This window comes from Oreochromis niloticus, linkage group LG9 (assembly GCF_001858045.2).
Source record: "Oreochromis niloticus isolate F11D_XX linkage group LG9, O_niloticus_UMD_NMBU, whole genome shotgun sequence".
Lineage (NCBI taxonomy): Eukaryota > Metazoa > Chordata > Actinopteri > Cichliformes > Cichlidae > Oreochromis > Oreochromis niloticus.
In genome coordinates this window covers 26,310,599-26,335,968 of record NC_031974.2, presented here as the reverse complement: position 1 = coordinate 26,335,968, position 25,370 = coordinate 26,310,599, and the positions used below count along the sequence as shown (strand labels likewise).

General features: G+C 40.7%; 2 protein-coding genes across 2 annotated transcripts; one reads left to right on the top strand and one right to left on the bottom strand.

Annotated features, from left to right (window-relative positions):
* The first annotated feature begins 5,562 nt into the window (after positions 1-5,562).
* nrros (negative regulator of reactive oxygen species) lies at positions 5,563-10,448 on the top strand. Its single transcript, XM_003456637.5, has 3 exons — positions 5,563-5,769; positions 7,123-7,237; positions 8,406-10,448. The coding sequence occupies exons 2-3, from the start codon at positions 7,136-7,138 to the stop codon at positions 10,359-10,361; spliced, it is 2,058 nt and encodes a 685-aa protein (XP_003456685.1). The 5' UTR covers positions 5,563-5,769; positions 7,123-7,135; the 3' UTR covers positions 10,362-10,448.
* A 4,694-nt stretch (positions 10,449-15,142) lies between these two features.
* sh3glb1a (SH3-domain GRB2-like endophilin B1a) lies at positions 15,143-24,999 on the bottom strand. The gene is made up of 9 exons (XM_005461381.4): positions 24,806-24,999; positions 24,243-24,384; positions 23,489-23,617; positions 21,919-22,052; positions 21,446-21,538; positions 18,530-18,619; positions 17,429-17,529; positions 16,674-16,908; positions 15,143-16,320 (listed from the first exon to the last, which is right to left on the bottom strand). Exons 1-9 carry the CDS (start codon positions 24,866-24,868, stop codon positions 16,213-16,215), a joined length of 1,095 nt encoding a protein of 364 aa, XP_005461438.1. The 5' UTR covers positions 24,869-24,999; the 3' UTR covers positions 15,143-16,212.
* Positions 25,000-25,370: the final 371 nt, after the last annotated feature.

Sequence of the window (25,370 nt, the reverse complement as noted above, 5' to 3'; positions counted from 1 at the left end):
CACTAACTAGGAACGTGCCTTGTTCCAGTTACTTTGCATCACAGACATTAAACCTGAGCAGTTTGCTACTGAAATGATCATATACTGTGATACTGATGTTGGGCTATATACTTTGATGAAAGTAAAAATTTCCAAGGCTTCATTAAATGTGCTAAAGTAACTGTTTAAATAAAATCTGCTGGTTCGCACCGGAAATCCTTTTATCAGATTTCTTGGATTTTTATATGAAAGACTCAACTGCTAACAATAAACAACAATACATTTAAATTATTAAGTTTGCTTTATTACCATTGGACTATTTCACAAAGTGTTGTTGCAAATCTAAAAATTTGGCTCTTCTTCTTTTTTAACAAGAGCCAGGTAATTACCATAACAACTGTATTATTGATCTGTATGTGATACAAACTGCAAAGACAATATCCAGTATACAAGATCAACCATTATAAATACAAAACATTTTACCAGGATTAATGACTTAGTTATGCTATAAATTATTAGCAAAATAAGAAAAACAAAACATACAACCATGTGGGGACACAAAAATTCACATGGCTATATCCATTCCTGTGGAGAACTAAGACTATCCTAACTGCTTCTACAGGAATCAGGGAGGTAAGTATTAGCCAGGTGATGCTAACCAAATGCACTCTTTTAGCTGATCATCAGTGATCAGTACGTGTGAGCAGCTCTATAAAAGCAGAAGTTTTAGTGGTTTGCATGTCTGGACTATTTAGGTGTGTTAACACAATCTTCCCAGGAGTTGACCTGTCAGCCAGTTCACCTAAAGAGCAGACCGTGCAATGCTCAGTGAAATTGCAAAAAAACATAAGAGCTACATCTCAGACTGTACAGGACTCAGCTCGCATGTTAACTGTTAAAGTTCATGACAGTACAATTAGAAAAAGACTGAACATGCTTTTTGGAAGGGTTGCCAGGAAATATCCTCTTCTCTGAAAAGAACATAGCAGCATGGCTTCCAACGTTGCATCTGAACAAACCACAAGACCCGTGGAACAGTGTCCTTTGGACAGAGAAGACCAAAGTGGAGATGGTTTGCCTCTAATGCACAGCAGCACATTTGGAGAAAACCAAATGCAGCATATCAGCACAAACACCTCACACCAACTGTCAAGCACGGCGGTGGAGGGGTGAAGATTTGGGTTTATTTTGCACCCACAGGACCTGAGCACTTTGCTGTCATTGTGTCAACCATGAACACCTCAAAATGTCAAACAGTTCTAGAGTCAATTATGAAACAAGATGAGATAAAAACACAATGTCTTGAAGCACAGCAGCAAATCTACACCAGAATGGCAGCAAAAGAATAAAAAGTCCAGACCTCAACTTGATTGAAATGCTGTGGTAGGATCTCAAGAGAAGTGTGCATAAACAAATGGCCAAAAAGCCTCAATGAACTGAAGCAACGCTGTAAAGAAGAGGGGAGCAAAAGAGTGGCAGTACACCAAAACAAGCTTTCCATTCAGCAACATACATAAAGCTGGGAGTTGATGGCATTTCAGTGTGTGAGTAATGTCTTAAACATGCTGATTTACTTTGAGGCACCACTTTGGTCTTGTCTGTCTAGCTAGTGAGTGAACAACATGCACATCTCAACAGAGCAAAAGGCCTCAGACAAACAGCAACATATCCAAGTGAAAGTTGGGATATATCTTTAAAGACCACAATGCACTGCTCATAACCTCAGCTGACCTCCTCTGAGAGTTTCATCCAAAATGAAACATTTCAAGCTTGACTTTTGCTTTCTTTTGTAAATGTAGAGGTGTGAAATGGTGTCTTCACATCGCTAACATAACTGACATGACTGCGATGTCGAGTTCTGTCTTCCTGCTCTCTATCAGTATTTATTTAAAGGCAACTCTGCAATAAAAGATACATTTTACATCTCAAAAAGTGCCAACAGAAATTGTTTTGCAATGCACTAAAATCAGCTCAGCGTGACTCAGGGAAAAAGCGTCTCAGTGCTGGACAGCATCTCAGCAGTGAAGGAGAGAATTCATTGAATGATTGACTGTCTATGTAATGCCAAGGCAAAGAGATTGGCTGCTTCGCGTCTGCCAATTTGTGGCTCCTGTTTACAGCTTGCCTGTTAGAGTACCTGCTAATACTCCCCGCTTTCTGTTCTGTCCTTGAATGTCTGTTTGCCGGACTGTCTATCAAAGTCACTTTCTCCATCCTTGATACTTTTACTTTGCCCGTCTCACTGTCTGTATCCAGGGCTGCTATCCTCCCGTTCACCATCAAACCTGCTGTATAACTGCTTAACTGGTTTTGTCCACACATATCAATCTAATATGGAATCTGAAAAAGGATGGAGACTATATATAATTTATTTTAAATTAATTTTTGAAGCTTTATTTAGTTGCTGCCTGTTGACTGTACAACCATTAACATAATAATGAAATACTGGAATTTCAGTCACTAAAATTAATGCATAGACTTATAGGAGCATCTGTACTGCACTGCAAGCCTTTCCATTTGTCAAACATCTCCAAAACATAACAGCCAAGGTTATCATAGTTAACTAAAACTAAACTAGAAACTCAAACTAGATGTGAAAAAACATAAACATTTGAATTAACTTAAATGTAAAAATAAAAGCTGGACTTTTGAACTAAATTAAAGTGGTAACGATTTTGTGAGAATGAAAAAGTTCCCTTTAAAATCAGTTCAATAATAGAAATAAAATCCTGGTGGATGCCAGTGCCTCACTTTGATATAAATCTATGTTTCCCTTGGTTTAAGGAAAGTTGCATTTACAGGTATAACTTAGCAATATGAGGAACATCTACACCTTCTCAAAGGTTTTCTAAATCCCTCTGATGCAATGTTTGACTGGCGGGAGACTTCGACAGAGCCGAGATTTAAGGGCCCACGAAAATGCCGCTGATCCTCGAGAAGTTTCCACAAGAGGGCAGTGACGGTTTTGTGCATGCAATGCAAATATCTTCCCACCACAGAGAAAGCCTGATGATATGCAGCAAAGGCTCTCGAGAGGATAGAGGTTTCCCACATTAGTGTAACGTCAACTGTTGTTGCTGCTTGTATCTGTTCTCACAACCTACAGCCTTAAACAGACGACTGAGGTGTGCTGATGTATGCTCCGTATGCTCTGAAGGCGTTAACAGGAAGACAGGAATTTTGTGAATATTTATAGAAGCTGTTTTTAATATCTAAAGAAATTAAGCAAAGAAAGAAAAGAAACCGTTAAATTTAAGACACTAAGAAAGTGTTCTAGTGTTTACATTTAAGTCTCCATCCCTTTTGTTTCGTCAAATAGCAACTACCCACATCCCCCTCCACCCCCACCCCTCACACACACACACACACACACACACACACACTCGTGGGACTTTTTACACCACCGCTAGAACCCTTTCGCAGCTCTCAAAAATAGAATGCAAATGTCAGTAGTGTGCCATGTCTTAAAATGGCTTCAGCTGCTGAAACAGACAAAAAAAAAAAATAGTGCTATGTAGTCACACACTGCACTGCACGTGTTCACAACACTGAGCAAGTGTAGTGCAGGAGCTGCTCTCACCCAGTGCGCTTAGCTGACACACACTGCCTCACACTGCACGCTGCTACAACTGAACATGAGCAAGGCCACATGTAAAGCTGCACCTAAAGCCACTGTAGGTCACATCGCTGGTGGAACACTAACAGGTGCACACACACGCCATTTCATTAGATACACCTGTGCAGTTGCCCATCGATGCAAATATCTTATTAGTCAATTGCAGCAGCAACTCGGTGCACGCAGGTATCCGGACACGGTCAAGACGAGCCGCCGAAGTTCAGACCGAGCATCGCCATGGAGAACAAAGGTTGTTTTAGTGACTTTGAAGCAGGTATGGTTGGTGGTGGCTGATTATCAACTGGGATTTTCCCACACAACAATCTCTAGGGTTTATAGAGTTTGCAGAGATGAAAAAGAGACAATAATCAGTGAGCAGCAGTTCTCGGACTGAAAATGCCTTCTTGATATTGGAGGTCAGAGGAGAATGGCCACACTGCTTCAAGCTGATAGGAAGGCGACAACCAGTTGTTACAACCAAGGTATGCAGAAGAGCATCTCTGAATCCACAGCACCTTTAACCTTGAAGCAGATGGGTTACAGCAGCAGAAGATCACATTGGGTGTCACTCCTCTCAGCTAAGAACAGAAAATTGAGGCTACAATTCACACGGGTTCCCCAAAATCAGACAACTTTGGGCCCCTTTCTGTCAGTTGAGCATGGTTTAACTGTCACAGCCTTTTTGAATATTGCTGCTGACCATGTCCATACCTCTGTGACCACGTCACAAAGCTCAAATCATCTCAAACTGCTTTCTTGAACACAACAGTGAGTACAGTGTACTCAAATGACCTCCACAGTCACCAGATCTCAGTTCAACCAAGCACCTTTGGGATGTGGTGGAACAGCAGATTCACATCATGGATGTGCAGACAGCAAACCTGCAGCAACAGTGTGATGCTCTCATGACTAAAACCTCAAGGGATTGTCTCCAGCTCCATAATTAATCTGCGCCATGAAGAATTAACGCTGCACTGAAGGCGACAACGCAGCACTAGCAAGCCGTACCTAATGAAATGGCCAGTGAATGTATAATAGATTTCATCTCAACTGCAGAGGCATTTCTGTAGTAAGAACAACAAGTCTTAAATCTATTTCTTTATGCATCACATGTAACGTTTAAAGGTGCCCTGTGGGGGCTTCTTGTAGTTCATAAGCAGCCACCTTATTTGATTTTACGAGTGTCAAACAAACAACAAAGTCAGCACCCACACATACTCATATGGATCAGAAAATCTTGTTGCCACCCAACCTTGCAACAGAGTCAGAAGTGAGACGTCCTGTGTGAAAACAGGAAGGAATGCCTGACCAATCAACTCTCCACAGAAGGCACCATCACTTCCTGATTCCTAATTCCCCATTCTTGCACCAACTCTTCATTACAAATAAGATACAAGCTAACAGCTGGAGTTTCACAAATGTTGAAAGTGACTTTAGTACATTTATTAGCTGGAGAATGAAAATAAAATCAGTAAAGCCAAACAGAGTACATTGCTTAGTTTCTGCAGTTATGCTCTGAGCCCTTGTGCCTTATCTGACTCAGAATCCCTATAACCCTCGAAGGTATGTTTTTATAAAGAGTGCTAAAAGTCAGTTTATGTGTGTGTGTAGATATATATACATATATTTATATATACATATATATATGTGTGTGTGTGTGTTTTGTCTGTTGCAGTGACAGGCCGAAAATAAGGCAGGAAGGGTGTGTGCGTTGAGTGGTTTCCTCTTGAGTAGCTTGGCTGATCAGAACGAGCAGAGGGTGTGAAGGGTGTGTTCTCATTGGGTTTTTGTGGTAGCAGTTGTGCTACCAGTATCAGTTGTCTGAATAATAACGCTATTCTGCTGTGAAGCTGTGAAGGAGAAAAGGAAAAAAAAAAAGAAGAGAAAGAAAACACTTGCGCAGTGGTGGTTAAGAGCTGTTGAGCCTGCACTCGCCTTCCTGTGGCCCCGAGCTTGAGAACCTGCCTGATTGCAGCTTGTCCATGTGACTCGGTTTCCGTTGCCTGCCTACTTCCGTGAATAGTAAAGAAGGGGCATCTGTGCTTCAGTCAGTGCAGAGGAGAGCAGCTGAACTTGACACACATGTGAACGCGCTCTGCAACAGCGAATCAACCAGCGATATGGTCAGGGGAGCAACCGTCAGTGGCTTGGCAAATCCACACCTAACCACCAGTGTAAGTAAATGAACTCTGTACTGCACGGTGTTCTCCTGCGTGAAGCAAAGCGCATCGCCTAAATGAGGAATTCCTAATTTAAGCCCATTTTGCAGTCGGTGCATTCAAGCAAGATACTTTAACGATCATCTGTTTCTGAATACGCTCTATTTTCTGAGTGTTATGTATGCATACACCCGCGCACCGCTTTGACAAACGAATGTGAGCGCAGCATAACAGTTTTCAGACCATGTTTGAGTCATTTAGATGTTGCCTGATGAATGTAAACATATAGTGCGCATAAATGCAAACGCAAAGTAAGTGTGCGTGTCTTTTTAACACAGTGCACGGTCTTATTAATAAAAGAAATAGGCTGCATCAGATAGAGAAAGGAAGATTCTGCAAATATATGTTCTTCCATGAGGTTAACTTCTCTCCAGGAACATAGTTTAGAAATTATATTGAAAGCGGTGGCACAGTTACTCAATGTGAGCTACGCAGATGCAAAATAAAAATGGTAATAAATCGGTTAGACAAATGAAGAAACATAAAAAAATGTTCAAGAAAACCTTCGTGTTCTTTAGAAACCATGCATGCGTTATAATGGATAAGCCAACAATACATGCAAGCCAAAAAGGAACGCACGGCCTCCACATACAGTGAGTCACACAGTGGTCTGATTTGAAATCTGGGAAATTTTTGCAAAACGTACAGCAGATGTTTTCAGGATAAAATATGCCATCATTTCCGACATCCCGAGACAGGCCGTAAGTCAAAGATTGAAAATCAGAGTTATTCACATATAATAAAAATGAAACCGAGTACATGACGTTGGCATAAACGGTGTAAAGATTATATTACACCTTCACATTTTAGAGTTTTATCAACTGTACTTACTATTTACAACAATTTTCATTTAGATATGAGCAGATTGAAAAAAGTGATGAGCTCCACTCTCACCTGAGACACTTAAATATAGTCTTGTAGACTTTTACACTATCAAAGCTTTTCAAATAATTGTGAAAATGAACCTCGGCTATAAAAGTTGAATTTTTAAACTGCCTGTCCACTCTCTGACCTTCTGGCTGCTTCAGCATTTTAATAGCAAGCTGCTTTCGTCCATTGCTAGGATAGAATTTCCTTTTCAGACACATATACATTTTAAGACAAAGTTTATAATTACACAATTTTTTCATACAAGGTTTTTCACTATATACAAATAGTAATAACTATGGTTTAAAACAGAAGAATAAGCCCACTGTCAGGCCTATATTGAACAACCAGCTCCTGCTCACTTCAGCAAAGGGGAAAAAATCTAAAAGTATGTGACACAAACACGCTCACGCATTTCTTCTTCTTCTGTGTTCTCAACAGTAAGGATGAGAAAATGCCAGTCCACAGGCTCACACCCATCCTTCTCTGCTTGTTGCACATGTGGAGAACGCTGACGCCAGTCTCGAGTCATCCGCAGCACCATCGATGTCAGTTGGTAAGACGCTCTTCGTTCCTTTAGCTTTTCCCGAGCACAATGAAAATTGGTTGTAGCATGTTTTAGGAATATCGGGGAAATTTTACAATATATCACATGGAAAAGGCCAAACGATTTCATGTTTGGCTTAGTTAAAACTAAAAAGTGACTTTGGTAAGACAACTTCAAAGGTAAAATTTCTAATAAAAAAAGTTATTCCTAAGGCACTGAAACATAAATGTGTAAACATGAAATTTGTTTGGAAAAAAGCATCAAGTAATGATATTGAAATATGGAAAGTTCTGTATTATTAACAAAGATCCAGTCCCTAATAGGATCCACCTTCTAAAAGCACGCTGTATATGTGGTTTATACCTTTAGTTAGATCAAAATCCATTCAGATTAAATCCATTGGCACATTCCTACACTGTATTAATTATTTAATGACGTTCCAATAGGCCACAAAAAAGTCTAAATTTGTGAATATTAATATCTGATGCAGGGTTTTGGAAGCGGATGTCAATTCTGAGAAAGAAATGAAATCTCTCTTGTTGAGTGTTTATCAGTCATATAAATAAATATAAATATGAATCATTCTAGAAATGAAACATCTAAAGCAATAAAACCAATAAAACTCCGAGAGGGGAAAAAATGATTAGTTATTTAAACTGAAAACTTCAATTTGGAGCGTTTTTAAAAAAAAAATGCATCTCGCCAGAAAGTATTTTTAGAGTGGTCCAGTGACTCAGAATGCTAATGGAAAAGTGATCTGTCAAGGAAATAATAAAGTTTTGGTAAGCTGTGGTATGACCTACTAGACTAAGAAACTACAGCCCACCATGTTTTTCTGTGAGCCAGTACAGTGGGTAACAGTACTTTCAGTTAAATCCCGAAACACAGGAAGACTAAAATGGTTGCACTAACAGTAAGACGCTAATGTACTGCAGGCAATGCTCATTATCTTAGTTTAGCATGCTAGCATAGTTTACAAATAACCACACGAGAAGTAATTTAAGAGGGAAATCTTCCCACAATAAGATATTTTAAGTGCACATGGATATTATTCATGACGATCTTAAAATTTATCTGCTGTGCAAGAAAGAAATGCAGTTTCTGCCAGAATTTTAAAAAGCCAAAACACAACCAGTATGCAAGTGTTAAAGCATGTGCTTTTTTACCTCCTCTGCAGATACAACAAACGGCTTGCTGCAATAATGGTCAGCTCACATCTGTGCCCGAAGGACTTCCAGAAAACATCGAAGAGCTTCAGCTCAACTACAACCTCTTTGAAACACTACAGAACGCCTCTCTTCTCCGTTACCCTTCACTAACCGCCCTGAGCTTAGCTTGCAACAATTTGAGTAAAATAGAATCGAACTCTTTTCAAGACTCAAAACTTTTAAAAAGCCTTAATCTAGCAAATAACAGTCTTTATAACAGCTACGAAGAAACTAGCCTTGCATTAAGAAAGCTATCTGGTCTTATAGCGCTAGATCTTTCTGAGAATAAGCTTACAGATGAAATGGCTGCCTTGCTTCTTCAAAATCTCACGTCACTAGAGTACCTCAATCTTTCTGGGAATCTTTTGCTGAGAGTGGATGAGGCCTCTTTCAGGGATCTGCACCAGCTTAAAGAACTTGACCTACAAAGGAATTTGATTTTTGAGATTGATAACGCTTTTGACAGCAGTCCAAAGCTACAGCGACTCAACTTGGCCTTTAACTATCTGCCCTGTCTCACTGACTTCCACATGATTCAGCTGGAGGTCCTCAATGCCAGCCACAACTTTATTGAGTGGTTCATCTCAAGGCAAGACCTCAATGACACTTTCCAGCTAGAGACTCTCGATTTATCAGACAACAAACTCCTTTTCTTTCCTTTCCTGCCCAGCCAGAGTCATTTAAGGTACCTTTACTTGTCTCACAACGCCATTAAATTCTACGAACACTTGGCAGACAACGATACGTTCCCAAACTCAACGAAAACTGTGGAATTCTACAACTTTAACAAGGACATTAATAATGTGACCGCTCAGTTGTGGGACGAAAACCTTCACGGTGATATATCCTCTCTAGAGACTTTAGATCTGATAGGGAACTCTTTGGAGTATTTCCCTAAAGGATTCATCCAGAAAATGCCCACCTTGTCTAGACTTCAAATGCGCACAAACTGCCTGAGAACCTTAAATCTAACATCTGAGCAGTTCTCTGGTAGCTTGTATGAGCTGGATGTTAGCAACAACGAACTAAACCAGATCTCAGCGGATAAAGCTACTCTGACCACTCTTGCCAATTTGACATACTTTAACCTGAGCCTGAATGGTCTTAAGTGGGTACCCATGGGATTATTTTCCTCACTGCAAAGCATCCGGTCGGTGGATCTCAGCTACAACAACATTGACATTTGCCTTTCTGAGGAAGCTGAGATCAGTATGCACACTAATTCAACTTGCATGAATTGGAAGAATGTTATGTCCCTGAGACAGCTTTACCTTAAGGGATGCAACCTTAAAGTAATTCCAAACACTGCATTTGCGGGGTTGTCGCTAACACACTTGGAGCTATCCGATAACCCCGGAGTAACCATCCATCAATCAATACAAAGTCTTAGCAAAACATTACAGCATCTAGGTTTAGGGAACACTCACATAAAAGACATCGACCTCTCCCATTTCCAGAGTCTGAAGTCTTTAAACATTTCAAAGAACTTTCTGCTACATCTTCCCCATTCACTTCAAAACCTCAACCTGAAAGTGCTTGATCTGAGGGACAACAGGCTTTCTACCATCCCCTCTGGTCAGGCTGATGCATTAGCCCCGAAGCTGCAGACTATTTTCCTCACAGGAAATCAGTTCAACTGTTGCCAGACCGAATGGTTCAGGACATTTGAAGCAACAAAAACCATCCACATGGTCGAACAGTCAGCTATCACATGCAAGGATCTCTTCCTAAGGACACACAGAGTGGAGAATCCACAGTCGTTTTTGTGCTTTGAGGACAGGGAGTCGATCTTTTGGTACATTCTGCTGTTTGTCCCCGTCTTCCTTTTCTTCACAGGAGTCTCTATCATCGTTCTCCTCACAATTAAGCCCACACTGCTACAAAAATCCATCAAAAAGAAGTGTAGGAAGCCAACGTCTTACTGATGTCATCATAACTGTATTTTGTCCAGTATATTATTTAGAAATGTAAGCGAATACATATCTGAAATAAATACATTTACAGAAAACGTGTGTGAGTGTATGATAATGAAGTATCTAAAAAAGAAAAAAGGTCAATTGTTTTTTTTTTAGATTGCTCGGTTCAGTGAAGTGTGGTTTAAAACAAGGCCCTCATCCTGATAACCCAATGTAAAAAATGTGGCTGTGCTCTGGGACTTGACTTGGTGAGTGTGTGAGCGTGTGTGGGCGTATATGTGTATGTGTGTTTGTATGTGAAGATATGCAGAAGTACTGTGATGCAAGCTGTTGCTATAAGCAGCAGAGGAAACATGAAATTTCCTGTTTTGCTAAGATGTGCAGCAACTGCCCAGTTTTGTATCTCAAAGAGGAGGGGTTTGAGGTTTCCTTCCTATCAGTGAGACCAAGATGCATCATCAGTGTGAAATTCCAGTAAGTCAGCACACACAAGGAAATGGTTCGGACCCCCAACATATGATTGATTCACACGACTGATTCAGTTTACTGTGCTGGATGCACGTACACACACGAACAAACACACACATGTACACACATGTACACATGCGTGCGCACAAACACACAAACATGCATACGCCTTCACAGACACACGCACACTCACACATATACATATATATATATATATATATATATACGTGCAATGCATTTAACGCATTTTCTTTGAGTTTTATGTAAGTACTCAGGGGCGTAGGAGTGGGAAGGCTGGTAGATTACTGTGTAGCTGTACAGCGTGCTGGAGGCCTAACCAGAAAGTAACCAAAATACCGCTGTGGTGATGCTCAGGGTCATGGTGGTTGGAACGTAAGAAGAGAAACCAGAGTAAAGCCTTGTCAAAGCCTCGAAATGTTATTAATATTGACATATCTTTTACGATATGAAGTTGCCAGTAAATCAGTTGCAGAGAAACTGAATGAAGTTTTTATTTCCTTTGTTGTTCATTTGAATTGATGAAAAATGGTTTAAAATATGCAAAGTTTTAAGAACTGAAGTCGCTGATGACAGATTCATTACTCGAAGGCTTTTCATTTGAATGTCATTAAGTCACAGATAATGGGTGGGAACAACGACTTCTCTTGGATTTCCAAACTAATTTCGACAGGTATCTGGAACCGTGAAGCAAAACTGACAGACAATTTAGGGATGCCAATTAAACCTATATATTTCCCGTATAGCGGTGATGTATCGTCTCCATGGAAGCAGGAAGTAGACCTGGAATGATGAAGTGGTTAAACTGGGCTGACAAAATGGCTTAAGGGCTGGATTATACTGAAAAATACATTTGAGGAAGGCACTTTGCCACTGGTTGCAGATTGCTGACCAAGAGGAACTTTATTTGATTACTCAGCTATAACAGCTTAAAAGTTAAAGGACAGAAAAAAGGGGGTTAAAGGGGGCATTCACAAACGCAGCTAGACTCAGTTTTATAAGACACGTTCAGACCACATATACAGTATATGAAATCAGGTTAGCCACAGGCATGCACCATACTACAAAGCTGCCAAACACACATTCATGCAGCTGCGTTTTCTTTGCAAAACAGCTCAGCTGTGGTTACGAGGTCCATAGTCGAGGTAAGTTGCCAAATGTACGTCACATGGGCAAGCAAGTGTGACTTAGTGAAAGTGCCGTGTGTTTATTTATTTTTTTTCAATTTGTCCTCATAGTTTCTTGTAGATTAATCAATGGAAATGTGAATAGAGAAGTGACACGTGACTGGATTGGTCAAATGCAATGCAACTGACTCAGAATCTGAAAGCAGGCGTGCACACTGTCACATATAGGTATAGCATTTTGAGTTAAAGGTTTCACATGTTTAGTATTTTAGCATGATAAACAAATAGCAAGCTGGCTTTAGCATGTTTGGTGTGCTTATAGCAAGCGTGCTAAACATATAGTATGCATATAGATTTGGGGTTTTGTTTTGTTAGATTTAGCAGGCCAACAGAAGCAGAGAAACTATTATAAGAGAGGGAATATCAAAAAATCCTTTGATATTCGTTGTTGTTGTTGAGTTGTTGCAGAAATAACACTGCAAAAAAAGTAAAAACCAAGTTCTTTCCAATTGTTAACCGCCACACAAATCATGAAACAATTCAAATGTCACAGATAAGTTGAGTCAGTAAACAGTACAAACAGAACTTAAGCCAACGTCATACAGATCAATCTTCCCAGATGAATAATTCAATGTGCCCCATCAAAATTTCCTTTCCTATAACTGCTGCTTTAATTGCTTTTTACCACTTTTTGCACTCTTAATCTGAACTTGATACAGCTTGATACAATACTTGATACAAAACTCTAATCCTTAATACTTTTAATACTTATCGGACTGGTGTTGGGCAAAGGTAATGTAAAACGTCCCATAATTGCATCCTCAATAGGAATCGGTTTTGTCCGTCCCTGTCTCCAAAGGCTGAACCAGCAATCAACATTCAAATAGAAAATCATCTGCCTCTTTATTAGGTACACCTTGGCAGTACGGGGTTGCACCTCCTTTTGCCTTAAGACTTTATTGCACAGATTCAACAAAGTGCAGGAAACATTCCTGAAAAAGTGATACCAGGCAAGATGATGATCTATGCTTACCTGTGTGTTAGAAGCTTTCTTTTAGCTAGTTTACCATTTGTATACCATTTTATTTACTTGTGACTAATTACAGTGATGTCTCTATCCCATTTCATTTATATACAGGTTTCAAAGGCAATGCCCAGAGAAATTACCAGGATGCCTCCTGAGTGGCAAGACTTCCTTGGCAACTGACAGTAAGGTTGTTTTCAGGTCTTTGGTTAATTAAAACAATGAGCATTTGACCTGGTGTGGCACCAAAGGAAACCTTTAAGAATCACCACAGACATTTCCATTTTATCCAGAAAACAAAAATTTGCGTCACATTTGACTGTAATCTATTCAATATCTGCAGCTATTGTCACTCAAAGTCATAAACGTCAGCAGGGAAAAGTAGATAAGATATAACCTTTGTACATATTTTTGCTCTGACACATCCAGGAGAGATCTCAGTAGACGTCTCTGCATCGATTAAGCAAATGTTCTCGCGTACTCATGAAGGTTCATGCACTTGACTTACCCTTCTAATCTGTATGATTTAGCTGCCGTGTGGCAAAAACATGTGGACATTACCGTATCTGAACTGGCTTATTCAGCAGATGTACCAGATAAGCATTGGTACATTTCAGGTTATTGCCACACTTCACATTTTCACCCTGACTTTTCCTGCTCCACCCTTTGCCGATAAAAACTGACAAATATGTGACTTTTTGCACCTTGAAAAACATTGTTGCCCCTATACAGGATATTGTCGAGGCATCTGTCAAAAACTATGAAACCGTCTGATGTCAAGCTGAGATCCATTGCTGAAATGGCAGATGTTAACAAGTGCTTTCAGTGCAGCATCTGACAGTCAATAAGGACGGATGAAAGAGGAAATGCCTCTTCTCTGGCAGGCTATCACTCATCTGATCATCTGCATGAAGTGTGTGGGTTATTTTTAGAAAGGCAACAATATGAATTGTGAAAGATCTGGAAAAACATAAATGCAGAGTTTGGGAGCACTGAACGCTGCACAACCGACGAGTTCATGTCACTGCTGTGGTTTTACTGGGGCCAGTGAGTCACTGTCAGGCTGCTGCTTTAGTTCAGAGTTCACATGTTTCAACGGATCTTATTCTTACAGTCAGAAGATTTTCTCTTTCACTGTTTAAGCAATTCGTGTTAACAATGCACTCAAAAAACCCTTTCGGTAAGTGCTACTGAAGGCTACTGAGGCCAAAGGGAAGCAGTTAATGTCTGAAGTTTCGCTGATGAGTGCATGCTGGAAAATGAAAATATTGTCCTGTGTATATTAATGTTGAGGCAACTTCTTAGTCAACAGGCAGTTTGCAAAATTCCACTTCCTCTTAACCCTTCCTGCTCCTCTGAAAGGCCAGGATGAGGCCCCTTTGCGCTGGACTTACTGTTGAGCCAGAAAAGAGCTTTCTTGATTATCTGGCTAACAGAAGCTAGAGACAACTTTACAGGCTCATTAAATGTAATAACTGTGACATGTTAAGGTCAAAAAAGGACAAAAACTACCACACAGATTAATGTACACAGACCAAGAGGATATAGCTAACCCCTTAAATCATCTTCAGATAAAGACATTATGTCCAGCTGGGTCAGTTATTATCTGGGGATTTGTAGGTTTGTGGTCCACAGCTGCTAGCGCTGCAGCATGAGGCTCTTCTGGGAGATGTGGAAGTCACCGGAGAATAGGTCAGGAGAGAGCCCAAACACCGGGGTAAAGATAGGCTACTTTAATTTGAAAATATAATCAGTGGGGTCAGTTTTACATGAACAAAATCTCTGCAGTGATCGAAGCAGCTGGCTCTGAAGTATAGTGGACATTATGAATTTATTTTAGTCCTCGGGTTTGACCTCTCCTCCCAGTTGTGGCCCAGTAACTGCCTTGTAACTACTGTAGCAGCAGCACGTGTTCAAACCAAAGAGCACTTTTGAAATAGGTCTTCCGATGTCTGAATTTTTACTTCAACAAAAATCTGTTTGGCATGTTCATCTGCACATAAAAACAAGGAAGCAGTTAAAGCTGCAGTCGTTGCTACAAATGTAGCATCCAGCTGATTCGAGACAGTGCGTGTTCCCTGCCTGGCCTGCCCTCTGGTGGTTCCATCACTGAACATGAACACTCGAGAGTGAGGGGAGCAAATGTACACGTATCCAGTCTCTAAACACTTTATTTTATGCATCTTGTTGTATTTTTTTTTTCACAACTGTGTCATCTTATCAGTTACACACACAAAACAAAAAAGCAGCTGAGGGATAGCATACTGAAATCTCCCAGAATGTAACAAAATGTTTTGGAGAAATTGTCTACATAATAGTTTGAAATGCATGTTTATGGGAAACTGATGAGGGATGTTAGAAAAATAAAAGGTAGATTAAATGTTAAATTACATGTTTACTTTCAGGCCTTTAAAAAAAAAAAAAAAGAAATCAAACACCAAGCTGACCAAAACCACCAATGTGTCAAACGCAGTCGCTGTTTGTGGATGATAAATATTTGACTTAAATTGTGAATGAGACGAGTACAAATATCAGGATTGAAGCTTGTAGAGGAGGCTTATCTGACAGCCTCAATACTGCTGGTTTAGCTGCAAAAAGGCAGTGACTGTGAGAGGGCACATGTTGTCTGGAGGCTCCGTGTGAATAAAGCTGAATGACAACACTGTTCAAAATGATTCATATTCATGCTAAACCACAACAGCTGCTACTGCATCACAAGATCATTTATAAAATAAGACTTTAAGAAAATCAGCATCACTTCAAGTTGAAGTGCTTTTTTTCAAATTAAAAGTCTTCTCTGTATCACTACTTACAAGAAAAAAAATGCAAGGGAAAAACATGACGGTCACCATCTGAGATATATATATGCTGTAAACAAACTTTTTTTTTTCAAAGTTACAGTTTGGGAGATGTTCTGGCACATGTTTCAGGTCGTATGGTATCAAACAGAAAAAAAGGCATGGAAGCAGGTTTACAAATGTATGGCATACACATGAGAGGATGGGTCAGTTTGCTTTCCCTTCTCTCCATTTTATTCATCCCAATTCATGCCTGCAACAAGTGGCACGCCTCCTTCCTGCAAATGAAACTCATTCTAAAACGGCTGAATGAAGGAGAAAGTGATGCCTGCCCCTGCATATAAATATGAGATCACAGCTGGTTACTGAGGGCTGAGCAGATAGAGGGACAGAGAGAGAGAGAGAGAGAGAAGGGACTGTGGGTCTCAGTTAAGCAGCTCCAGGTAGGTGATTGGCACTTTGCCTTTCTGGCTGCCTCGCTCGCCCATGAGCCAGTCTGAATCCATGCCTGGGACGCTGCTGACTACGATCACCTGGAAGCACAAATGCAAAACTGCATTAAATGATCACATCTTTTTTTCTGTTACAGGCACTCTCTGAGATGCACATTTGTTATAGATCGTGTTATTTTCAGGCGCCTCAGGCTGCAGCGTCAGACTGGGGTTTTTTCTGAATGTAAAATAAAGTAATCCTGCTTCATGGTTAATCAACCGCAAGGAAGAGGAGTGGCCTATGTTCTGCTGAATAGAGGTTATGATAGAGGAACTGCTACAGGACCATGCGGTTAAAGACACGTGAAGAAAATGACTATAAAATAGGCTTCTCAATCTTCTGGATTCTTGCATGAAGTTAAACTGAGAAGGAACAGTGAATATTTCATCCTCACCTCATCAGCCAGCAGCGAAAGCTCACTGCTGTTGCCAGCATCGTAGTCATAAAGGACCCGGGCTTTCCGGCTGCCGTTGGAGCTGCGCAATTCACTGAATCCACCTGAAGCCGAGGAGCTGCTGCGGCCTGCAGACACACTGGGCAGGGAGGCGGACATCGGTATGGTGGGCACCGAGATGCTGGCCCCGCCCGACACTGACGATTGGTTGTTGTTCGAGAATGATGTGGGGAAACTGGAGGGAGGAGGAGACTATAAGCAACTGTGGACTGCTGGGGAACCCCAGAACCACAATGAGAGTTTGAGTTCAAGTTCAGTGTTATCTCTCTCTCAATTAAATTTGTCAGCATTAGTCTTTTTCATTTTTTTACAGTTCAAAAGGTGGAAATTTTTTGCAACCCTCCTCAGACTTGCTAACTTAGACATTAACAAACACAAATGACAAGAACATCGTTAAAACACTTTTGTTTGATGAGTCAGGCTCTAAAAGTGAATAACATAAAAATGATAAGGAGTAGAATGACTCATCTTCCTTACAGTCAAGAGTACATTAAAACTATTATGAGTAATAACAAAACACAGGTTCAGTTTGAAAAATACTGATGAGAATTGCTCGTGCACTTTTCACAGATGCTCTAGTCGTGTGGTTCAGAACAGCTATGTATCATCGCTGATCTAAAAAACCTCATGTTTTCTAACAGCAGAGTAAGATATATTCTTGACATAAGGAATGAAACGTAGCAGTAGAATTTCACCTGCCAAGCTGCTTTTGGAGATCCACCATGTAATGGTAACACTGTGCATAGTAAGTAGTCTGGGCCTCCACAAAGTCATTCAAGCAGCGTAGGTGGTGTGCCTAGAAAAGCACGAGGAGAGACGGCATTAGTGAAACATCAATAAGAGGAAAACGAGTGGAGTCCTCCCAGTGTTAAAGAATGTGGTATTTACTTGGTTTCATTTTTCAGACAGGCAGCAGCACAGAAAACAGCACTATAACACAGTAACAGTGTTAGCTGGGCTACGTATTAGGGCCGTACGCCACTCGCCGTCTAATCGTTGCTATTGTCACTAGTATGTAACACATGTACTAGTCGTGTAATCTAATTGTTAACATTTTAACTGAAGCCCAATGCTGGTAAATTGCTGTGTCCTAAAAGTTATTGCTCCATCTTCCACAAGATGGAGCTGCAGCCTCCACATGTTGTAGAAAAAAAAAAACACCATAAATTTTTGTTAAGCCTATTATTATTAGTTATTTTGAACACAAATGAATGAGATCATGATACAAGCGGTGGAAACGAGCTTCCTCCGAAAGGTGGCTGGCCTCTGCCTTAGTGATAAGCTGAGGAGCTCAGTCATTTGGGAGGGGCTCAGAGCAGAGTCGCTGCTCCTCTACATTGAAAGGAGCCAGTTGAGGTGGTTTCCTCCTGGGGTAGAACCAGGACACGCTGCAGAAAATACATCTTTCAGCTGGCCTGGGAACGCCTCTGTGTTCCCCCCAGATAAGCTGGAGGAGATGGCTGTAGAGAGCGAGGTCTGGGCTTCATATCATGTTTAACATCAGCTTTTTTTTCCAAGGGTTTTTTTTTTCCTTCTTCATCTTTTGTTTGAAATGTTCATAATGTGCAACGTTCCTTATGCATGGTGTGAGGTGCCACACAGTGTAGCAGCATTGAAACTATGATTCATTACTGAAGAATGTGGTTAACGGTTTCAAATGGATTTGTTTAGACAGACATTGTACATGAAAGGATCCTCAAACCTAACTTGATATCTGAAAGTATCGTAGAATAACTAGTCAGTCAGTTTAATTAAAAACTAAGAAATCAGTCACCAGGAACATCCTTACTACATACATGGGTGCTGCTGACGCCTTCTAACAGCAGTCTGGTGATTTCTGCCTGCCGGTCGAACTCGCTCTGGGTCATCTTGAGTTCCTGCTCTGCCTGTGAACGAAGAAAGGAAAATATATAATTTACAGAAAAACCTCATTTCAAAACTTTCAAGGCTGGGGATGACAAAGATGACACAGATAAGGAAAAGCGCAGGCGGGGCTAAAGGAAATATGATTTAAAGGAGAAAAAAAAGATGGGTTTAGTTGGCATCTGTGCTTTTCACAATATATGACTTTAATGGAATAAGTCAGACGTCTTTAAAAAAAAAGAAACATAACAAGATTTGCAGTATGGAAAAACGGGGACAAAGACACAACTGAACATGACGTTTCCTTTTCCGTATACTGAGCAAGCCAATTCAATACGAAGTCTGCTGGGATGGCTAAGAGGTTCGATAAACATGTGAACAATGGCCTCGCTGTCCTGCGCGCTCCACAGCCTACATCACAGGCTGAGGGAGAGCTGTGGAGGATGGAAGCTTCTGCAGTGTTTGGTCCCTGTCAGGTTTGTCTGCAAGGATTTCATTTCCATGAGGTACGACAGCATGTGCGATGGAGGAGATGGAGAAATCGACAGCAGCTGTTGACACTACTACCAGGAGGCTTGGTCTGTGTGTGTGTGTTCAATTCAAAGATGGCTCCAACATTCCACTCACCTCTGTCACTTCCTCTGCTCACATCTGCTGCTTTGCGTTTTAAAAACAGTGACACAGTAGTTAGAGCTCCAGCTGCTGCGCAGCCACAGCCAACACAAAACAAGCATACACACTGCGTTTGTGTGAAAGTGCAACAGTGGCATGCTCTGACAAAACCACAATCTGTACGTGGTAGCAGCACCGTGATAATGTAGCACATCAACTGTTTCTCCTCAGACTCCCACTGATCTGTGTGCTACCCTGCTTATGTCACACCATGATTCACCTGAAGATTAGAGAAACTACTATTTACGTCTCACATGTTTAGTTTACAGTGTTCTCACTCATGAGTGAACATGCTTACTCAGATGATATGGATACAAAAAGCTGTTTTTAGAGATTAAACACACTATTAAACCAATAGTACTCAATAGACAACTGTGCTGTTTGAAAATGCTAAATTAAAACACTTTAAATATCCTAAAAGAGATAGTAGAACGGGCAATCATAAGGAGGAGGAAGTTATGCTCACTCTGCTTCAGTGAGATTGTTTCTTCCCAAGGCAAACTGCGAGCAAAAGATACGAATGTTTTCTGGAAACACTGAAGACTGGGACTGCGTGGCTCTGCTGGGTTCCTGTCATCTACGGCTCTTACATGGTACTGCAGTGCTTTTGTTCAGTATTTGTACACCAACACCGGCTCAGACATGTCTAACCTATTTCCTTACTGACAACCTGAATGCTTTAGATGCAAGTGGGCATTTTCTGAAAATAATTTATAAGTCAAGCTTTAGTTAATAAAAAACTGAGGTCATTAGTGAGTCCATCTTTAGACAGTCTTAGCTGTGAGAGTCATATCCCCTTAAAATCAATCAAAGCACATAAATGCCCATTAACATTAAAGAAAACTCTTTTTGCTTGTAGACAGAAACAATTGAGCACTACACAATATGCATGTAGATTAAAAACTAATACATACTATTATATTTAGCACTTAATAACCTAAATGTTTAAACAACTTTCTGAGCTCAGTTTGAGTGGGAGAGCAGAGAAAAACAGACCAGCTAGGGGCAGCTTTGAAGTGGTGGTAATACACACATTACAAGAAGATGGCAGCCAAATATGCACTCCTCATATATGGTTTAATGTTATATTGTTAATTGGCAGTTATGTGACAACAGTGGAGAAGAACACAAGAGTTTCTACTAAGAGTGAATATGCAAAAAAATATTTTTAAACATGTCACCACTCATATATCATTCATTGGACAGTTTATTAGCTTCAACCACTCATTAACACAAACCTAAATCAGCCAATCACATGGCTGATGGCTTATAGCCTTGCTGAAGTTCAAACAGAGCATTAGAATGAGGAAGAAAGGTGATTAAATCGACTCTGAATGACATGTGCCGGTCTGAGTATTTCAGAAACTGGGATTTTACCACACAAACATCTTGAGGGTTTATAGAGAATGGTTCAAAAAAAGGAACAACTATTCAGTGACCTTTTTTAACATGGCTTAGGATAACGCACCATATCTCACACACAGTTACCAGATGCCAATCCAACCTAGCACCCTTGGGATGTTGTGGATTTGCATTATAGGCATGCAGAAAATAAATCTGCAGCAATATAGACCAAAATCTCGGAGGATTGTTTCCAGCTCCTTGTTTTATCCTTGCCAGGAAGAATGAAGGAGGTTATGATGGCAGAAGATGGTCCAACCTAATACTAACCACGTGTACCTAATCAATTGGCCAGTGAGCTGACTTATTAAACAAGGCTTTTAGCACAAACTGTGGCACACCATGTGGTACAAGGACAAATACATGCTCCTCACACACACACACACACACCTGGGCACCTCACGCCTCACGAATAAGGACATGCTTTGTTGCCACACTCGGTTTAATCAAGAGTTTCAACAGTCTGTCTGAAGAACACGAACACAAAGCATGAGATTAAATTAAGAAAAGGGAACTCTAAAACTTCCCATGGTGGCTCATGTGACTCTTTGCATGTCACAAGAGATAAAATGGTCAGCCTTGTGTTGTGTAACGTAGTGTGTCAGGCAGTACTTGTGTGACTTCAGACAGAGTGACACTGGGACACGCCCGATAGATTTTCTTCCCCAGTGAAGAAGTTAGCTAGTGAATGTACCAAAAGCAGAATTCACTTAAGCTGTTCTATCAGCGTGTGTGTGTGTGTGTGTGTGTGTGTGTGTGTGTGTGTGTGTCCTTACCGCAGCTCTTGCATCAGCCATCCTGGCTTTCTTTAGTCTGGTTTTGGCTGCATCCAGATCCAGGCGTTTGACCTGCAGCAGCTTCCTCTCTTTCTGGACACAAATCACAACATAAAAGTCTCACAGATAAACGACACATGGACACAGCACAGTGTAAACAAGGCTTCTACTTCATTCATCAGTGTTTACTTTAGATTATAACACGATTAAAAGGGCTTGTTTTCTATAATCACAATGTGAGTTTGCACACACCTGACATAGTCTGAACACTAAACTCTAAACTGAAGTGAGCATAATGTACAGACTTCAACAGGATCTTTCAGTACTTTGTAAAATAATGGCTACAATCATTAAAGCTGTACTCGTGGACCCTCTGCAGCCGTCACTGTTGTGAATGAGATCCAGATTTAAAGGTCAAAGTCCGGGTAAAAGTGAAAGTGATTCAGGACAGGTAGCCTGCGGTTCCAACTCACCAGAATAGTTTTGAAGTCGCCCTCTAAAAAGTTTCTGAACGGTGTCAGGAAGTTGATGGCGGCACTCTGGATGAACTCCCGCTCCGCCCCACCAATCTGCTTCTCCGTCTCTCCACATTTTATCAGAGCGTTTCCTACAATGGTCAGCAGCAAAAGGAAAGTTTAGTGCCAGCAGAACACTTGGGAGGGAGAATGGTGATATTGTTTCAGCTTGACACTGATAAGTGGCCTGGCTGGGACTGAAAATAGCAGAAGATGGTTCAGAAAATCATCAAAATGTTCTTTAAAACAAACAAACCAGAGTTTAACTCATTTTTACAAGTCTTCATGAGACAGACAAACAAGCTGATGATGTTTTGAGAAATATTTAGAGATTTTTAAGATTAGGCTTAAAAATCTTTCCTTTGGATAAAGCTTATAGTTAGGGCTGGATCGGGTAACTGGATCCTTAGTGATGCTGCAACAGACCTAGGCTACTGGGAGCTACCCATGATGCACTGCATTTCCTCTTTTTTCACTCTCTGTTTACACACCACCCAGCATGTAACCAGTAGTTATTATTAATCTCTGGCTCTCTTCCACAGTGTGTCTTTTGCCCCGTCTCCCTCCCTGCTAACCAAGTAACTGCCCCTCCCTGAGCCTGGTTCTGTGGTATGTTTCCTCCTGTTAAAAGGGCGTTTTTCCTTCTCACTGTCAACCGTGCATTTATATTCTATTAACAACTGAACAACTAGAGCGACCGTCATTTCTTTTAGCCTTTTGTCCACTGTGTAATGTCAGGAGGCTTGCTAATGATCAAACTACTCTGACTTGAGTTGCTGTAGGCCTCTTTTAGTTGCCTTTGTAGAATTTCTATTATTTTTTGTTAAAGATTCAAATCAACAAAATAAAGACCACAAAGTTTCAGCTCAGCTGGTGTTCCCAGTAGGACTGGGGTCATCTCAGGTTGATTGCTCCGACTGTGCAAATTCTCATTAAACTCACAACAACATTACTTTAAGAAGGACAAAAAAAAATCTCCATCAATAGTAGCTAATTATTTCTGGAAAAGGAACAGACTACCTGGGAAAACTGGGGCATGTTTTAGGTTTTTCTGCCAGATTTGCTGTTTAATGTATGAGGCTTTGTGAGTGAACAAATCAAAGCCAGAGTAGCTTTGGTCTATTGGCTTTCTAACGGCAGATGCATCCCGCCACAGCTGAGAGAGGCCTATTAGCATAATTATTAGCATTACTCAGACATCATGAGACTATGTGCAAGTGCAGACTACCTGGCTCAAAGTCTTTTCCCATTTTAATACACAAAACAAAGTGAAAATAATCAAATATGGTGCAAATATTAGGTTTTTTATGTGTATAATAATAATAACAATAATAATAATAATAATAATAATGATCATGATAATAATAATCCCTGTGTATTTATAATTTATGCAGTCTAACTGGGCTAGCCGCTCTGTAGCTGATTTATTTAATCTGGAGGTAATGTACAGACTTTCTTTCCCTGAGCAAAGACAGTCTTTGATCGACTACAGCCCCAGTACCTGTCAGTGTTTCACCGTGGCACTCACCATAGGCAGTTCCAGGACCAAATTCATTCCCTGATTCAATCATGGACTGTCCCAGCAGCTCATGATTGTTCATACGTGTGCGGACCTTCTTCTCCAGTTTCTCATAAACAAATTCTTCTAGCCGGACATCTGCAGAGCGCAAGAAGAAAACTCAATTACAAAGTCACAGGACTACAGTGAGCGAGCCAAATGCAGGGAGTGACTTTAGTATGCTTCAGACAGCCCGACTTAAAGACCCACACTGAAAGCTTTCATTGTGACAGCTATGACAAACTACAAGCCAGCGTCTCTCTGAAACCGCTGTAATTTGTTTCATGTTACTACATCATGTGAAAGATTATCTGTGCTGTGTTTAACGTGAACACAATAACATCCAGTTTACCATGTCTACGACTATTGCACAAGACTGCAACCGCCAGATGGACGGTCTGTGTTTGTTGTGCCTATGCTGGTGTTCGGCTGCAGAGATGCGACATCATGGTGTGAAGTGAGGAGGATGCACAGCTGAGTTTACAGACTTCACAGGCACCCTACAAACCCGTGGAAGTCAAACACCCTCTCTGAGAAGTAAAGCTTTTAATGTGAGCCTTACTGGCAGCAACAAATCTTTCATCTTTATTGAGCTGCTCTTCAGGGAATTCCTGATTCCTGAATATCAGGTTGCAGGTCTATAAGAACATTGTGTGGGTGGGTGCCCTGTGCTGCTTAGAAATGTCAGTGTCAGTCCTTTGAAAGTCAAAAAGTGTGATCTTACTGGGGTTGGGCTGTAGTAAGACTTCTGTCTGCTTCATAATCTTTTCTGTCCATTGCTTGGTGCTCTCAGCTCTGACCAAAAGTTTCTCCAAATGGGCATCCAACTCTGTCTTTTCAGCCTGACCAAGCTTCTCTTCTGTAAACTGAAAAATTAAAAATATACGTTTACATTGCGCATGCCAGTTGTAGCTTTCACGGATGTATTCACAGATACACACAAGATGACTGAGGGTAAAAAGCTAAGCAACGTTATTAAGCTCGGAAAATAAAGGTTAGCGCTATCTGCCAGCTGCTGTTGATAGCTTCATGTGACGGTGTTGAGGCCTTCATTGATGGTTAAGTTGAACAAATAGCTTAGTGTTAACACGACCTGGGTGACGCACTCACTTTTTAAATACATTCTACAATGCAAATTATAGAAATTAACTTACAATTAGGTGTAACTGCTTAGCTACAAAGTAACAATCACGGTAACGTTAGCTCTTTAGCAAGGACGCTAACGCAACCTCACAGTGGCTAACGCTGACTAGCAACAATTCCCATGAACTAAATTGTTAGACTTACTTGTACCGCTCGGCTCAAAAAAGTACCGGCGTCTGCGGCTAGCCGTTTTACATTAAAATCCATGGCACAGCGGCGAAAATAAACACTTAATGTTAACAACTGGCTAGTCTCGCCCTCAAAGAGCCATCACTATACAAAATGTCATTGAAGCAACTTTTTTTTTGTCCAAGTTCCACCCAGCTGTTGAGCCAGGCAAAGATAGTATAGTGACAAGATTGTTCCCTTCCCTAACGTGTCAGTGGATATTGCGAATGCGCAAATAATATACGACGATGGGTGGGGACGTTGAAAATGCAGTTTAAATGTATGAAGAAAAGAAACGAAAGTGTTATCGTGGTACGATGCGAGGGACAGTAGTTGAGTGAAATAATATGCAAGTGCTGAAGCAAGTGAATTTTGTTCTAACAACCAAACAGTACCCTGAATATTCAATGGTGTCGCCGTATGACCAAAGGAACACAGTAGCGAGTAGGAGATTTCTCTCTTGCATTACAAGTAATCTTTGGATGCATTCACGTCACACGGAAACATTAGCCGCCATTGTATTTATTTTGATTTTGTACTT